The sequence below is a fragment of the Osmia bicornis genome, chromosome 8, assembly GCF_907164935.1.
Source record: "Osmia bicornis bicornis chromosome 8, iOsmBic2.1, whole genome shotgun sequence".
Lineage (NCBI taxonomy): Eukaryota > Metazoa > Arthropoda > Insecta > Hymenoptera > Megachilidae > Osmia > Osmia bicornis.
Window position 1 is genome coordinate 10,619,775 of NC_060223.1, and position 18,971 is coordinate 10,638,745.

Below are 18,971 nucleotides of genomic sequence, written 5' to 3' on the forward strand. Positions count from 1 at the left end.
CTCCTGGACGACGGTGCTCCGTTTCCCTTCCCTTTTGTCGCTAACACTTATTTCCTACGGTGACGCGTCGCACCGCGCGAGAAAAACGCGGATTCGTGGCCGAAGCTGAAAACCGGGAGGTAGAGGCGAACAGCCAGCACACGATGAAGAAGCACAGTGTTCGCCTGGTAGAAGCGTATCGTGTACTGGCGGCCCTGCCGGGCGTAGCATAATTCAGGACACCGTGGCATAGATCGGAAGGGGCCGGTGGTGGTAGCAGTGGTGGTGGTGGCGGCGGACTCACCTCCTCGACAGAGGAGTTAACCTGACCTCCAAGCGTTCTTCGCGCCAGCCCGCCAACTTCTACCCCCTGAAATTCTCCCGTCACTTTCGCGATCCCCCTCTAAAACCATTCCAAGCTCCGCCTGTTGGTCTAACAAACCGACCAATCCTGTAACCAGCATGGCGCTGCCCAGATCCGAACCCAGCCGCTCCGAAAGATACCATCGTGCGCGTTAAACGATTACACTATTCCACCGGTCATCTTCCAACCTTGTCTAACACACGCTCCGCTCCTTACGCATTCACCATCCTCTTTCTCTCTTTCTCTCTTTCTCTTACTTGGACAACGAGTTGGAAATTTCGTTGGATCTATGCCGATGTCGTTTGTAATGTTCCCGACCAACACTACTCGTTAACTTCGACGTTTCTCCCTCGTTTTATCCGTGTGTCTTTACGGTGCTCTGCGATCTGAAAATGTCCAGGATGTCATAGAAAATCAATAAAGATTAATGAACATTCGAACAGTTGTTAACATTAATCTTCGGCTTTGGTATTCAAGAAAGGGGAGAATTAATAGCAATCGGATGGAAGATGGAATTGAATGCTTTGTATTGAGAAAAGATTAAGGACTTAACAACTCCTCCAGTTGTTTTTTCTGGGAGCGAACATGAGAGATAGGGACTTGGTTGAATTTATTTGTTGCTAAACATGTGTGTTATGGGACATATTTGTTGATATTTTTATAATATTCATTAATGTGTTGATACAGTGAGGAAGAAATTGTTCACCGTAGTTCTCCGACGGAATGAAGCATAAAGTCATTCAGATGTGGAACACAACTCTTTGGATATCTCCTAACAATCTGTATCTATCCAATCGATCAACGTGTTCATTCTCAACTTAATTATACTTCTGCTCGGTTCATCGAATTACAAATACTTTTCCCACCTTCTCTCAACAGTAAGAATCGTCTTCGATCGATTATCACCAAGCACATTTCCAACTGATTCTCTTCTTGCACGTGCAAGAATCGTTTCTTATCGGATGAGGATTCACTTCGTGAGCGTTATCAGATCGCGAGACACGGCCGATATCTCCCCGTTTCGAAGCAGACAAGCTGCGACATGCGAACCGATATCCAGGTGACATTATGCTGGAACCGACTCGCGGTGAAATCGCAAATGTTACACATATTTTTCAACAGTGGTGGAGGCTATCGCGAGTAAACCACCGAAAACAGATTGCCAGCAAATCGAAACGTCTCGGTGACATGCGATTCGACCCATCCTTTTATCTCGACGTTTTAGATCGCTCGATATCCGGTCACAAGCAAGCGGCTCTGTTGTTCGTTGTCAGAAGTGTATTTGGTAGGTGAAATAAAATGTTTTGTGTTGTTCCGTCACGTGAAAAGAGAGGTTGCATGAGTGAAACACATACGGGAATTGTTTCGATGATTGCTTGTAGGGGGTGAAAGGGTTTTGATACGTTTCCGTTGACGATGTGATCGAAAACTGAGAAACTTTGAAAGAAGTTGAAGAAATGATTATTACATTTTGTTGTTGTTTTTTATTTTTAATGATTATGTGCAGAAATAGGGCATTAGTGTTAATGGGGTTGGAGAAAAGTAAGGGTAAGCTTGTCTTCTGTTAAATTATTCATTTTCATTTCTGAGTAATTTCATATTCATAGTCGAATAAATTCATTGGAATATCGCAAGAAACTTGAAAGTTGTTATTTAGGTCGAAACAGGACCGCGAGGAAAATTGTTCATGATAGTTGATCAACATTATCGTTATTGGCATTACGTAAAACACGTTTGCCGCTGTTAAAACTTTTCAATGTCCGTCGAATGGCTTTTTACAACATCGCTCATTTCATAATGCACAGGTACAATTACATGAAACTGGTGTAGAACTAATTGCAAGTTCCCAAGGCTTTTCTATAATTGTCTTTTACCTGTAATTATTTCATATTGTTCTTTTTTCCCTTTATTTTTATGAATTCGTGACTAATACTGTGTTTGTACAATGCACAATATCGAAATGGTTCACGAAACATAATTCGATTCTAAGAAAAGGAAATGTTTAGCAAAAAATTCAAACAGAATATCTTGTTATTATCGAAAAGGACAAATAAACTTAAAGGATTTGCAGTGTCCGCTTTCCCGATGATGGCAACTGTAGCAAACTTTTTAATTTATTTAGTAGCGGACTTGTTTTAATAACACGTGCACAGCCTCTTACTAAAAATCTCGTTCGCGTTAAGAGCTCATTTCATGCATGCATTTCAAAGCTGAATGCAACCGTTGAAGGTACATACTCTTTTACGCGCAACAAAAGTGCCTGCTGGTTATCTTCAATTCTTTCTGCTCAAAATTCACCATTCGAATCTCTCTGTTGCACCGCTCTTTAAAGTACTCCTTCCATTCACAATGTTTCTTTTTATATTTAGAATTCGAAATTGAATTAGAATGCTTATATATAACACATGAAAAATTCAATCCAATCTTCAATCTCCAAGAGCACTATTAAAAAGAATTCAATTATTTTCGCGGGAAGTATACCTCGAATTGAATCCTCGCGGCCTCTGGCGGCAACATGAATGACCAACCTTCCCTTTGGTAATTGCAGGATTACCAACCCGATAGGGGATTTCCAAGATATCCCTGCATCAGGGGAATCACCCTGGGTTTGTTGAAATCCATAGTTTGGTAACTTGGAGAGATTATGCTTGATACACCGTTGATTTTCCAAGTTTCCAAGGTGTACGCACACCAAGGAGATCGTTTGAAAGGTGCCGCGGCACGAAAGCCACCGATCTGTCGCTATTTCGTGCCCAGGGAATAATGTACGGCAGAATAAGGGGCCGCACACAACAAAAGGCTGGCTAACAATGCAAACCGAGGCTTAATTAGATAAATCATTGTTTTTGAGACGTAAACCCGCAATCAGGGCTGCGAGCAGCGGTGCAATTGATGCCGCGATACCAGCGACACGCCGCGCACCGCTCGTAATTGCGTGCTATGAATAATTACTTCTGTAACGGACGGTCAGGGGTAGTCAACCACCGACGCGCATAGAGACTTTAATCAGAAGAAAGTTGACAGAAACTTGAAATAGAAAAGAATACGGAATCAGCACCTGATTTTGTCGGGAATTGTTGTTGGTGCTATTATCGCCACCATGATTATAGCGAGGTTCTTTCTAGGATAGCAGAGGTATCGTCTTAGTATTCGATGAACATCAGTTCGGAAGTAAAGTTGCAGTACTTTACACAAAATTGCACGCAACAACGCTAATCTTCTTAGTGCAGAAGCCTCCGGTCAAGCGGAGTTCTTCGAAATTCAAGTTATTCGAACGATTCTTCATAAATTTACGTTCGTGCTTGCAAAGATGCGAGATGATACTTTGTTATTCTTCGAGTTTTCGTGTAAATAAACGGTTTGCGCACATAAGCTTCGCGTGCAGAATCGTTACTTTTCTTTAATACAAGATTGTAACTTTCCTTCATGCTTTATTTTTCAAGTATCTTCTTCAGCGTTCAAGATAATACCCCATCGAGCCATATTTTTCAGCTTCATTAACATAACTAATTAAGCCGGAAGGACAACGTTCAATCGATGAGAACAACTGTCATTGAAACGACCAAGCTAATTACCGTCATTCTTCGAATTCAATAATCGCGCTTTTCTATTTTAATTAAAATAATTACCGCGATAGGGCTTATGGTTATTTTTATGAAACGAGGAGGAGACGGGAAAGGGGGTGGTGGATCGGAGCAATAGCATATTGTTTTGATGATGGTCGCTAGAGCCGCGCCGTAATGCAGTACATAAGTCAAAGGCAAGCGGCATGTCAAACGAAACATTGAACCGTGCCACCATGGATCCCCTCAAATTAGCGGTAATACTGTTGGCTAGCTGGTCTCGTTGCGGACATGCGAACATTGGGACAAGTAATACGTGGTTCGGGTACGTTGAACCTCAAAACCGCCATAGAAAATAATTTTAAATTCATGGAATCGTTCCAATTGCATAATGTTATAGGTACGAAAAAGATCTCTAACACCACGTGGTCAGGTTTCATCGTGGAGCTTTTCAACCACGATAGAGGAACCCTAACTTAGACGTGTTACGTTTATTTAATTGCCGCCGTATTAATATATCCAGCCAGCAAAAATATCATCCGAGGTCTGTTCAGTATCGAACCGATGATTATCCCCGGTTCTTCCAGAGAGCCGTACCGCGTTACATTGTTATTATAATGAAACAGGATAATACAAGCCGCCGGTACACATGATCGGTGCAATTACCTTCTTACAGATGATTTTCGTGGCGGTGCGGTGGATCGCGGCGACGGTAGGGAAGAGAGCCGAAGAGTCGACGAGGGACGAAGGGAATGCAACGGCAGCCGCGCCAGTTCGCTCGGCACCGAAGAAATTATCAGAAATTATGAGTGAAGAAATTGGTAGTCTAACCCACGGTTGATTGACAGCCGGTCTGCCTGCCAACTCTCCCCTCAAACCCCCCCTAACCTCCTACCATTTACCCTGCTTCCTTTTGCCTCCGATCGTCTAACCTTTCACGGCACCGGAAGACTTAGCAGACGGGTTTCCAATTGTCCTCTATGACCGCGAACCGTCCCGCCATCTTCGTCGACGTTCATCAACGATTACTTCGGCTACCACCAAGAATCATCATGCGTTCCTGTTTAAACCGCCGGGCTAATATTGCTCCCTTGAATATTAAGGAAATTCGAATCAGAATTATAGGCTCAGAGACATCGAAGATGGCTACGGAGGTTCTTGCTTCTATCAGAATAGTATTTATATCATCTGCTGGTCGGAGAGGACAAACCTAGGAATTACAGTGTGGTATGGTAGTTAGTAAACCACTTTAATGATTATTCTTGATGCAGGATGGGTTGAAAAAACATTTGTTGTTGAAGCTTTCGTTAGAGAATCAAGGATTCAGGTTCAAATGATATGTTTACGAGCTTGTCAGTACGCGAAGCTCAAGAAATTGCAGAGCGAATATAAAAACCAAGGCGGCAAAAATTATTCCTTCGGTTCTGTACGTAGAAAACTTGTAGAACAACCGGTTGAGTAATTTCGCAGGTCAACCGATCTGACATCTGCGACGAGCAGACGTGGGTATTAAGCGCGAAAGAAATTTTAATATGCGGTTGTAATCGATTCGCTGAAAACGAGTCGTCGACGCGGCTCCCTTTTTTCCCTACCCTTTCTCTCTCCTCTACACCCTCCCTCTGCTTAATATTTTTTTCTTCTTCTTTTCCACCCGCCGTTGTATTTTTTCCCTCTCCTCTATGCTTTTTGTTCAATAGTTCGCTGCTGTGTTACGCGAGGCGCGGAAGAGAGCCAACGAAAAGAAACAACGCGGCGAGCGTACAGCCGATGCGCATAATTCCGATAATCGAGACTTCATTTCATACGTGCCGCGCCTTAATGTTGTTTATTATTCCAACCGCGAGATCGCGCTCCCTGATACGCACAGGGATTTCAATGCTTCTGGTATCGGGAGCTTTCTTTTTTCTTCGGAAAACAAATGGTTTCTTTTCTATGAATCTTGAAATTTTCTCTTCTTCTTCCTGATGAATTTATTTTCAGCTGAATATCTTGATGTTGTATGCAAGATGTCTCAAGAATGGTCATATACACCGACATGGCGTCGAGGTGGGTACAAGATGGCCGCGTGAGGAACGCGCTCCACTGCTTGTAATAATTAAAGCGTTCGTTCTTGACGCAACACCTCTCGCGAGCCTCGTTTCTCTTCCTTTTGCAGACATACCGATCGCTGAATTTATTTTTCCACCTGTTGCCTCGAAACTGCATTTCCTAGATTTCCTTATTGCAAAAAGCAGTATCTTTTATTCATGAGTTTGAAAGGCGAAAAATTTCTTTTAACCTGAAGAAATTGCACGATAACAAAGTAATAAAATGACTAATCATTTAGTTACCGCGGTAGTTCATTTACTCTAACTAAAATCACGCAAGCTCAACAGAAAAAAAAAACGCAAAGATCATCAACACAGCGGAACGGGTGCAAAAAGGGTTATTCGAAAGCCCTATCGATGTCCGGGTTCAATTAGATTTTGGCCGGTCCTCTAGCGAAAGGAAACCGACTGACCTGGACCATTAACGATGACTCGAGAGCTTCCAACGGAAATGGTACGCAATGCCACGAATTCGTAGTAACGCTTTAACAGGCCAATTCACGATATAAAGGCACGAGATACATAACGTCGGATTCTCTGCTTCCTTCCAAGGAACTTGGTCGGTTTTGTCCGCTCGTCGGAGGGCAATAAAGTGGCGACCACCGTTTGGTTCGCTACCGCACAGCCTACGGCGTTTATTAGGGACCCTGGATTTTGCGTCTGACCCATCCTTTCAACCCTGACAAGGAATCGCTTTCAACGTTTCAGGCTAATTTACCCAGCTCGCCGATCGGTCTCGATACCGAATCTTCTTTCTTTCTCTCTCGTGTGGAGCACTATAATGCGCGTAACGATGACCGTGGACGAGGATCCATCCATGATCGTTGCTTTTTTTTCCTGTTCCCTTAAGTCTTTAGCTTTTACCAGTTGTTCGCGTTCTTTGACTGTCCTTTCGATTCTTTGTTTCATAGAAAGGTTTTTTTATTAATATTCAGATCTATTTCTTAAATTTTCGACTGCAGTTGTCAAAATTTCCTGGGGAGGTTGCTCTCGTATTATCCAAGGGGAGATCGCTCCCATGATTTTTCGATGGTAGATCACGCCACGTGAATCCACAGATATGCACGTCAGTATAGGTACCATCCCGGAGAACAGTAATGGCCGCCGCGAGCCAGCGATTGCAAAGTAAGTCGGATGGCTGACGCGGCGCGGGGGCGGCGGAGACCGGAGGAATTTCAAAACGGAGGTGCGATAATGAGGTAAATTGCTCTCGGACTTGTGTCGAGTTACGGTCGGGACGAAAAGACCCGCGAGTAAACCGGTCCAAGGCCAGCTCGTGAAACGGATTCTATGTCGATTTCCTGTAGCCTACGAATGTTACTTGTTAACCGCTTATCTGGCTTCCTCTGGAGATCGTAAGTCAAAATTGCAGCTGAATATCCATCGTGGCGGTGTTTGTTCAGTTGGCATGATGAAAACTTAGGATTAGACATTAAGTTTGGAAATGATATTTGACTTCCGACGGCTACCGTGTCGACACTAGACAGGTAAATCTAATTTTCCATGAAATCTTGGAAACGCTGGAAATTACATTACCCACATACATTAACATAAGACGCATAGTTGCTCTATTTCTGTCATGTTTGCATAATAAGGAAGTCTGTGACAAATGCAGCATAAGAGAACGAGAAAAAGTTACCCAAGTTTTCTGCGAGAGCTGCGTAACGCGCACCTACGCGTTAATAATCAGGGTAATCACTAATTATCAGCGAGTTCTTTACTAGCCTGAAGAACGCTGCAACGTTAATGACTAGTGTCACGGATATCAACGCATGCCCAGTTCTCAACAATTCACAAGCTCGCAATTGTTATCCATTGGGCTGTACGACAAACCTACGTCTAAATTAATCCTCGTACGACAAACGACTTCTATCCTTGATCTCGTATAATGAACTTCTCATCGATTAATAGAAATTATTTTAACAAATCATCCACCGTTCTTTTCTCCGAGCTTCCATTTCGTGCTGAAATACGCCATAGTGGCGCAGTTGGGGGACCAACGGAGTCGAGAACCGTTGGTTCGCTTCCGAATTTTGTACACAACCGTTCGTTCGATCTTCGATGAATAAAAGATCGAGCAAAGGATCCGAAATGGTTCGGTTGGACGTTTGGAATGATGTTGGCCGCCATCGAAAATTATTCTTGCTCGAGGATGCCGGTAGCCGTGGAAGATATCACGCTAGCTAGCCAGAAGGAGCAGCACGTTTTATTCTTGTTCATCGAATGGCCGAGGATCGGCCCTCCTAGACCCGGCTTGGACGAGGCAATTATTCCGAAAATTACTCTCGAACCTATCCGCTTTCTTAGGCGTCGTTTCAAAACGAAACTTATTCCTACACGCGAGTCCCATCATCGTCACCACCGAGTAACTCCTTTCGATCCGATGGTTCACCATGCCTCTTCTCACTGGATATTATTAATAGGATGATATGGTTCATGACGTTTCATAGATGCTTCTAGATTCTTCAGATCTTTAACCCCTTTGATATTACCTCTGAAGGGAAGTTATTTTATTGGCTCTGTCGGAATGGCTGAAACACAAAAATACACAGGTACACGTTAGGGAGCACGAAGGCCCAAAAAGACGCTACACCGTTCTAAAAACATTCAATCGCAAACTTCCAACTTATTTCTTCCAGCCTTAATCTTCAGTTGACGTACAACTGTTGGAGCAATTGCGAGCCGGAAACAGAGAACATCGTAACGGCGGAAGTGCAATGTGGACGTCGTAAAAGAATCTGCAAGCTTTCATCCAACATTTTCATGTTCTTCCAAGTGAATAGCAAATCGACCGATATCAAATTTTCACTGAAGTTACTTTCGTGGCCTCCTGTCTCCCCACCTAAATAAAGAATTGTCTTAGAAATACAGTGACAACAAAGTGAATGAATTGACGTACACGAATCAAGATTACATAGCTGGTAGTCTAAAGCTCGGTTCCAGCAAAACGACGGTGACGTGCTGTTATTCGAATGCTAAATCGTGACAATGAGGGCGTGCACGTATGTCACCGTGGTATATAAAGTTAATAGTCGCTAAATAATGCAATGAAACGGTGATACCCTGTTATCCGATAACCGTCAGCCCAGTTAATAGTGCTTTGAAGAGCACTATCGATAACGTAACAACTGCGTATACCACGAATGCCTTCTGGAAAAAAAAAACTAAAAAAAAAAATGTGGTTACATCGTAGAGTTGAATGTCATATATTTCGTGCTGTGCCAATGTCCAGTGCAATGTCCGTCACGGAATTACGAGCACAAAATACGGAGACACCGTTGTTGGTTGTTTAGTAGCAGCCATGGTGTGAAACGCGGTTACAGGTAACGGAATGTAAAGATATACATATATGGGTGACGAACATTTCTAATAGGTCTAGTCCAGGTTTCTTCAACTATTCGATTGAAGAGAGTTTAAACTAGCCGGCCATTCCAAGCTGAATTAACGATTTAAGAACAAGCGAAACGGAGCTTCGTGTACGAATCAAAAGAAGAACCGAAAGAACTGTCAAGATTGAAACGGTAAGATTAGCAAGGGAAGCCAATCTGAGTGTGATCAAGTTCGAAGCAAACACCTCCAACGGTGTGTAAATCGCGGCAAAAGCGGTTGCAGTTTGCAGAATACCGGCGAATGGTGTTTCCCGTCGGATCAGACTGGTCTACAGAGCGACAGAGAAAAAGAGGAAAAGGGGGATAAAGTCAGAAACATTGGGAGGGAGAATGAAAAAAAAAAATCGAGAAAACGAAGGAATGCACGCGACCAAGAGGCGGCGCATTGTGTGCGCACTCGACGGACAGGGAGCACGAAACAGGAATGGAAGCCGCAACAAGAATGGGGATAATTTCGTTGGAAATGCAGCAAGGCTCCTCCCCTTATTCACAACCTAAAGGCTTGCAACTGCAAGTGCCAAGCGGCTCACTTTACGGCGTGCACACTGACACGTTCGACCACTGGCGACGCGAATAACCCCGATACAACGATCTCCAACTGCTCCGCCTTACATCGTCACGCTTCTACTTGTGAGGCTTGTTCAAAAACCTCTAATAATTATTTCCATATTTTCCATAATTAGCTAGATATTTTCCCTTTTATATGCATTTGGAGCAACGCACTTTTATCGTTAAATACATGACTCTTTCAGCCTCCGGTAAAATGCAAATGAAGTTTCTTTAGCAGGTTTAGCCTGGATGTGCCTTTGGATAGTAGGCTCCCTTAAAACAGGGGTATGCGCTAATAATATCATCTTCGTCGCGCTCCTCCCGTTATTTCAGGAAGTCATTATTGCGAGTCTATTGCACTATTGTAATATTTGATTGTCCACTTTTTTAATAGTCCGATAAAATGACCCCCTTCATTGATAACATTTCTAACGTTAATGGTTAGTAGATGGTACTCCCCGGTTTAATTAAGCGCTGACGGGCATTACCATACTCCAATGCTTTCCTCTGCTTGATCGATTAATTCTTTAGATATTATCAGTATTTATTCTCCTTGGCTGGATAGTTTTTACTGACTCACGAAATTTAATTAATAGTAACCGTAGCGCGAGCTTTGTCGCTTGCATGATCTTCCTACTTGGATAAAATGTTGGAGAAACTTTTTATGTACAATCACACGACATCTACGAGCTGACGTATTTATCAACCAAGTGATTTGCCCAGTCACCGAAATGTTGAACGACATTTTTACTAATAACTAAGTTATTAATTACTCTATTACTTTGCCAGATGATAAATCATTTAACCGTAATGTTGAAACTTTTAATAAAAATGGTAATTAACGTTTGTAATCGTATCATGCGCTCAAAACTTTTTTCTTTCCTCTTTCGTTTGATACAATGGAATTTAAACGTTATTATTATAATATATCGCTCATAAAAAAAAAAAATAGTCTCTAATTAGACTATTGCACCATCTATACAAAAACCGCTGAAACTACTCGACAACTTACCACTTATCTATTTTTTGAATAGATGGTGCAGTGATCGAATTTCTGATCAGTTTACCGACCATTAGTTCTTAAAAAATATTTCTATTTTTGGCAACGGTGCATCAAGTAAAGAACAATTCCATGGGAATACTATTTCGCACTGATATACCAATTACATGGTACACAAACTACAATATTTGTACTCACTTAATTCAGCTTAAGTTACGGTGCATCTGCCTGCCTAAACCTAAATTGTTACGTCAAGAAAGATAGATATATTTATTTTTGGTCTCGTATTCGAAGACACTTGTGTTTAGGTGAATCAATAATTATATTTTCTGTTTGTCAATTATATTTGTCATTCAAATATAATAGTCTATTAAAATTTATCATGAATTTGCATGTTCAGCTTGATAACACTTTGACTTGAAGTTCAGTGCAAAAATGTTAGTGAAGTAAAGAACATCACATGGCAAAACGTTTCTAATATTAAATTTTAAAAATGAAAATTTAACATTTGTAATTGGACATGATTTGTATTTAATGTTACTATTGAAATGTGTACTTAAGAAAGTTGAAATTAACAATATTAATTATCTCTTTTTAGTTGTATAAACAGAAACTGTTAACAATGTTTGAATGGGCATATGATGGTGTTAATGCCTCCATACACGTAATGGTAGGCCCAGAATGTGCCAAACTATATAAGTCCTGAAAGAAGAATAATTGAAACATTATTATATCTATAGTCATCATATTTTTGCTCATTTGGGGTTACAAACAAATGAGTTTACCAACCAAGGTACTTATGTAATCATGACCGTGTTGGCAAAAGAATATTATTGATGATTATGTCACTGGTATTAGGAATAGAGATTGGCTTTTAAATTTACCAAGCAGGACAATTGTATATTTATTAAATCCGTGTCATATAACAACAGCAGCACAGGTAAACTTAACTTATTACATATTAGCAATATATATATAGATATATATATTCATTTCCAGCTACTTGGTATCATTGATTTTGTATAATATAGTTATACTTGCTGATAGCTGATCCCAGTCCAACAGTCACAGCTGTCTTTAGGAATACACTGAACTTTTTAAATGGACCACTTTAGCATATCTTGTTCCCAGAGACAGAATCACGCAGAGTAACTCATCATTTTTATTACTAAAACAGGTAGTTAATATTTCAGATTGACATAATACCATTTCTTGCAGATATTTGCAGACAAGCAATTATTGGATTCAACATGGCTTAATGGTAGTAATACCATATTATTTACTGAGGCTTGGTGGGTTGGTACAATTCTCTCTTTTTTTTTTTTTAATTCAGTAAGTAGAGATAGAAAAATTAATCTGGTGAATGTATTTCATTTGTACTTTTAGGTGTTTATAATGTAGAACCTTATCAGATATGAGTTGGACTGTTTTTAGTTACGGGCTAAATCTTGCATATCATTTTTGGATTCTTCAATCTATTGCTTTGGTATAATTTTTTCATCCCTCGATTTAAATTTTGTATTTATTTATTAAATTAATGTATCAACATTTTATTTTTTAGCCTATTCAAGTCAATCTTAGCCACATATTGTGTGCGGCTGTTCTAGACCCCTTCGCGGGAAACTATTTATCGCGTATGGACGATGATTCATCAAGGAATATTATGCCCTTTATTATGCAAATTATTTTGCTATTCAGCAGACTCTTTTTTAACCAAGTGTCCGCTAACTAGAGTAAAAGCGACGTTGGACTGTACACTTCCGAAAAGAAGTACAGATTGGAGAACGAACAAAAGTATATGAAGATACGAATACTCGGGAAATGGACATACCCATTTAAATTAGGCTAATACTTTGTAATTGATGCCACCGTAATCTCTATGGATACATTGCCGAAAGTAAGTGAATATTCCATGATCAAGGGAAGCCGACAACCTTTGTCAATAATTAAACGAACACAAATTATTTTGTGTTTGTACGTGCATTCGTAACTACATGTATAGTCAGTGCCTGTAATCAAAATTACAGGTTCCCTTTTTTAAACACGTTTCTAGGTATTTTTTACACTGCATCTTTCGATGAAGTGAATAGAAACAACAGGGCAAATAGTGGTAGGAACTAGAAATTTACAAATTTCGGATTAACGTCTTATGAATTTCAATTGCTAATATTCCGATGTAGCATGTTTCTCCAATTAGAATTTTTAGATTATGGGACTCTAAGAATCTCGCATTCCTAATGCGTCTAGGCAGATCATTTTCTTAAATACATACCAGCACCATAGAATATTGAATTTTTCTATTCTTTTATTGTTCATGGAAAATTATAATTTTACTATCCTTGCAAAAATACATACCTCACTGAAAAGTTTTCAATACTTATGTATGTATCTATTTAAATGCTTTCCGTGCCTAGATGTAAAATTACTATGAAGCTTATCTTATGCTATGAATAATGGCAATTTTAGCCATGAAAATAGTTTACAGTACCTGTTGTAACTGAAAAAAAATCAGTTATCGAGTCAAATACTGAATTTCCTAATTTAACATATTATAATTTATTTCCATATTGTTAAGTACTTTGGTAAGGTGTGACTTTATTTCACAAGTTTCTCAGCCATAAAGAAGCAGCTTGATTGTGATATATAAATGTAAATTACATTACATGATACAGTTTAAAGTACGAATGCACTGATAAAAACAGATTGTTAGTTTATTAATACTAACGAAATGTAGGATTGTGTTAACAGTGTGCACATAGTCAAATTATTACTTTAATTATACAATACATTCCATATACTCAATCTACACGAAATTACTTCAATAAGTTTACATTGACTGTCACAAATTTTATTCTATGACATATTTTATTATGTAAAATGTTATTAAATTTATAATTTAAAGCGCCAAAGAAAAAAAAATGCAACATGGAATGTTTGCAGTCCAAAGATTGTAATTTTACATAATTTTATTATAAGTTTATGAATAAATTCGAATTTATATTTATTATTTTACAAATTCTCAGCCGAAATTTGTATATTCTTATACAACCTCCAAATAAAAGTCAATATATTCTTATTCTTACGTTGAAATGTAAATTTCGGTCTGCATTTACCTATTCTGATACCTCAATGGTTATTTGATTATTTAGATGGCCTAACATTAAAAAAAAAGATACTAATGAGATACTTATTAATTCACAAAAAATTACAATATTAATAGTTTGGGTAGAGAATGTATGACTTCAGTGTTTCCACAGCGTTAAGGATTAATCTTTAATTGTGCGCACTTTTTACACAATTGATATTTGTGTCCTTTTGCATGGAAAATAAAATGAATATAAATAGATTTTTACACCATTGAATGCTTTTCTAAAGCATACTGCATTTACATCAATTGTATGATAATAAAAAATCAGTGTACATAAATAAAAACGATAAATAAAAAAACTGAACATTTTACTGTAATATAAAATTTCCAAGCGAAAGGTCATGAACAATAATATGTCTCAATAACAATTACATTATATTAAAAAATAGTCATTGTCCGCATCTGTATGCTGATATAAGGCCTCGATGAGGTTTAATTTAGAATCTTGATATAGTACGATGAAAATACCTTTTATATTGTACATTACATAATAGTCATGTACACGAGTCTGTGCAATGATGATTATACGACTTGCGAAAATATTTACGACACATTAAAACATGAAGGAACTGTATGTATAACAAATGTATTGTGTAATACACGTGCTTCAGGGTCACTGTTACATAGTAGAGATAATAAGAAATCAAAAAACAGATTATGTTTTATGTACAAGAAAGGGACCGTGTATGTATGTATGTATGTATGTGCATCGCCGCCTATGTTACTTCTAATTTATAGCCCTATTATCTTACAAGGTATACATGAATAAGCACGAATAGCGTATGTTTATGTATTATGTACATAGAAGATTCGCTAGTGCAATGAGTCTAACTTAGTTGAAACTTTAATTTAGAATTAAATTAAGAATCTTTCTGACATTATAGGTCATGTAGTATGAATTAATTTTAAAAATAGCAATAAATTAATTATAAATTAGACCATTACTATATTGAATTTTCAATGTATACATATAAGTTGCATAGTCGAAAAGGTGATGGACTATTCATTGAACTAAGTGTGCAATAAATTATTGTTGTTATATTTTTGTAAGTTACGGAGAACGTTGTTTCCGTAATGATAATATAAATTTGGTACTAAACACGGAACTGGCTTCTGGAAAGTAAGAATCAAAGAAACATTACTTTTGATCTTCATTGGTATAACGATAAGTAGGATAAGGTGCGAAGCAGAATGGGTTTATCTAAAATAAAAATTATTCCGTTAGAACGGAAGTATTAAGAATTACCGTCAGACACGTTTGATGGTATGCAACAATACAAACATTAAAGCATTAAAATAAAATAATTTATTTACAGAGCGATGTACATTTCTTTTTCTTAAAACTTTCGTACTCCTGATACATCTGCAAGTATACCGGTGTTCCAAGCTGGATCGTATCATGATTAAATTTACTTTTTTCTCTTAAACATTTGTACAGAATGGTTTCCCAGGAGATTACATGATAATTATGCGTATTTACAAAACGACATGTATTTACTTGTGGTTCGAATTGTTAACATGTACATCTACATTTAATGGATTGATCGTAATGCTTAAATTACTATTGTGTATCGCGTAGCCACATAGAGATTACACCGAAAGAATCGTTATAAGGCACCACTATACTCCACGTGTAATCTTGGTAATTTATATTCCACATATAACTTATATAACGTTTTTTTCTCTTCCATGTGATTAGTTTTATCATCATTCGAGAAAGGTATAAATTCTAAATCAGTCCATGACTCGTAATTATCTACTTATGCTGATGAAACCATTGGAAACAAGGGCGATTCTCTCCTTGTACATTCATGATCATTATGTACACGATTCTGTACAAAAGTTTAGGAATACTGATTTATCGCAGGCTATACATAACGTAGCCTGATGAATAAGTTACAGTGTCAATCGTTACACTGATAATATTACTATTTTATAAATATATCTCATAGAGCACGATGTACAATTTTCACGTGTAATCAATACAACATTTCCTTACTCTAAATGTGATAAGCGAATCAGAAAAATGATCTGCGTTAAATATGACGTATTGTGCATTCATCACAATAGTGGTGAAATACTTAATTCTTTGATTAAACAAACTTTCATACACAAAGCTGTATCACACATATTACCGCACAACGGAAAAACGATACTCATTCTTGATATTGTGTAGATGAATTTCACAGGTACTTGGACTGTACTGAACTACTTTTTCTCCTTTTAATATGCTTTGAAAATAATATAAGTCGAATTAGTTTCATCTAGTAAAAGAAAAAAGGGAAATAATAAAGATCGTATAAATTGATTAGACTTCCTCCCACACAATATTTTACAGATTGCTTTGTACATTTAAGAAATAAAGCAGCTATGAACACTTTAAGTGGAACACCCTGTATACTATTTTATAAATTATTCTCGATTTATTCGAAGATTCCGCTACTTGAGCTCTATTGGTATTAAAAAGAAAAAATATATATATATATATATATACACACATGTATCAGTTCTTAACATTGGAAAATATATGTATATCGATTAAAAATTTATATAAGCATCTAGAATAAATTAAAACACTAAGCGTAATTAACTCTTGTAAAAGAAAAAAAAGAGGTGTTTCGTATCTCTTTTCCCGGCAAAATATCTGTTACTTCTCGACAGCCACGATAAAATATAAATAAGTAAAACATCTACACAGATACCATAGAAAAAAATAAGTACACTAACAAAATACAAATGAATCACAGTTCTTTCTAAGTTACCACAAAATTAGTACAATAGTTAATAGCAGTGAAAATAAACTATATACTATTATAAGAATTGCCATTTCTTTGGCATGTGATAGTTGATTTATACGTATAAAGCATGTATTTATACAAGGACTTGAATACCAATACTGTATGGAAGAGTAAAAGAATCATAAAATCCTTTCTTTTATGTACATTTGTATCAACTTAAACTACAGCTTTATGACTTTGAAAGGCTTTAAAATAACAATAATTCGACTCGGATTTTTTTAGCTATCATACACAATCATTTTGCAACGGAATTTTTCTGTTAAAAATCGTATAATTCAACTCTTTGTAGATTGACCTTAAATTCGGTAATATACCACTCAACCTTTCGTATAAAGATACTTTCCATCATGAAATTGAAATGAAAAGTTGCATTATTCAATGTATGGACCTTCTCAACATTAACTATTAACAAATGTATGATTGTAAGTGAAATTTATAAACGTTAATTGTTGAGTAACTCATTACTATTATAAAGCTCGGTGATAGATTTATGAGTTGAAATCAGATGCTAATACTATTTACAATGTTATTGACTGAATGACAGGCACACAATCCTTCATTAAGAGTATCATACAGCAGTTCATTAGTGTGCTAATTCTACTTTATAGTAGACATTTTAGTATGATGCACTATTCTCTAGACAGAGATTTCATCATGCAGCCTTGAATAAGCCTCTGAGGATAAGTTTCTACATGAAGTATAGTGTTAGCCATCTAAAGGTGGTCCTAAATATACCATAGATACCTCTGTATTTCCATATACAGCAGACACAGAAGGGTATAATCTTTTGTCTGGCAACCCTACATATTTAATTTCTTATTAATATCACTATTATTGCTAGAACTTTAGAAGGAAATATTTCAATAAACATTTATGCTATTAGCTAATAAATATTGAAATACAATACCTCTAAATGCCACTCCCAAAAATTCATAATTTTTCTCAAAAGATAATGTATTATCATCACAATCTAATATTACCCTAATTCTTTCCCCAACCTGTTAATTACAAATGTATACCTTATAGTATATTTGACAATCATACCATCTCTTGCAATTAAAAAAATGTAACATACCTGATATTTTGGAGCATTATTAAGTAAAGGATAATTTCCTTGTACATTTCCATTGTGTAACAAATGATTATCTACTAGATTCCAACCCCATGAATGTTCATCAGAACCCATTAATGCTACATAGCCATGACATAATAAAGGTGCTTCTCTTGTAGCTATGCCTATAACAGCTACTGTACCCAAAGGTCCTTCCCAAATAACTTCCCAGGCATGACGACCATGCCGGAAACCATTTTACCTCTACAGGCATCTGTACTTTGAGCAACTGGGTTTCTGTAATACATGTATACAACCATTGTATATCAGAAGTTTAAAAGATATTTAGAAAACACAACAGATTTAAAATGCGTGCCATTTACAATCAGAAGCTGAGTGTAAAGCCTCCAAAATAAACACATATTAATGACTGAATTGAAGTCTACCTGTGGAGGGTGAATCCATTGTCTTTAATGTAAATGTTACGAGAACAGTCATTAGGATTCCATGCGTGATAAAATGCACGAAGTTTCGATTTGTAAGTAGGCACTGATGACAACAAGTCGGAACTAAGCGCTTCTTGGGCTAATTTTCTGAGACAGTGCATTCTCCACGCGTCATTGTTCTCATCATTTAAAAATTGATTCCATCGTTTGCACACTAAGGAACAATTTCTCAATGTGTGCAAATCTAAATAAGAAAAAATCACTTCTAAAACGTGATCAGATGCTGGAAGTGCTATATCGTCCATTTTGCCGGTTCTGATCGAGTAAACGAACAAAACATACACGCGCAGAACGCCGCGCGGCTAGTATCAGCAGTGACTACAGATAAAAAAAGACTCGACATGCCTTTGTTTCGAGGGGGTAATAATTTAGGGGGTCCCATACACCCCAAGGTGAGATTCTAGCGCCATCTATACAAAACGCCCCAGACTATTCGATAACTTCCTCCGGCAGTCGATAAGTTGCCGGCTTATCGATCGATCATCCTGCAGTCGGTAAATTGTCGAGTAGTTTCTGCGGTTACTGCATAGATGGCGC

General features: G+C 37.7%; 2 protein-coding genes across 2 annotated transcripts; one reads left to right on the forward strand and one right to left on the reverse strand.

Moving 5' to 3' along the window:
- The first annotated feature begins 10,984 nt into the window (after positions 1–10,984).
- LOC114876425 (transmembrane protein 164) lies at positions 10,985–15,396 on the forward strand. The gene is given in 10 exon segments (XM_029187897.2): positions 10,985–11,101; positions 11,530–11,726; positions 11,728–11,806; positions 11,809–11,871; positions 11,963–12,079; positions 12,150–12,166; positions 12,168–12,227; positions 12,318–12,417; positions 12,493–12,558; positions 12,560–15,396. Coding segments are annotated over 10 exon segments (918 nt in total). The 5' UTR covers positions 10,985–11,098; the 3' UTR covers positions 12,776–15,396.
- Positions 15,371–18,727, reverse strand: LOC114876426 (F-box/SPRY domain-containing protein 1). The gene is given in 5 exon segments (XM_029187899.2): positions 15,371–17,677; positions 17,785–17,875; positions 17,953–18,185; positions 18,188–18,225; positions 18,375–18,727. Coding segments are annotated over 5 exon segments (762 nt in total). The 5' UTR covers positions 18,680–18,727; the 3' UTR covers positions 15,371–17,582.
- Positions 18,728–18,971: the final 244 nt, after the last annotated feature.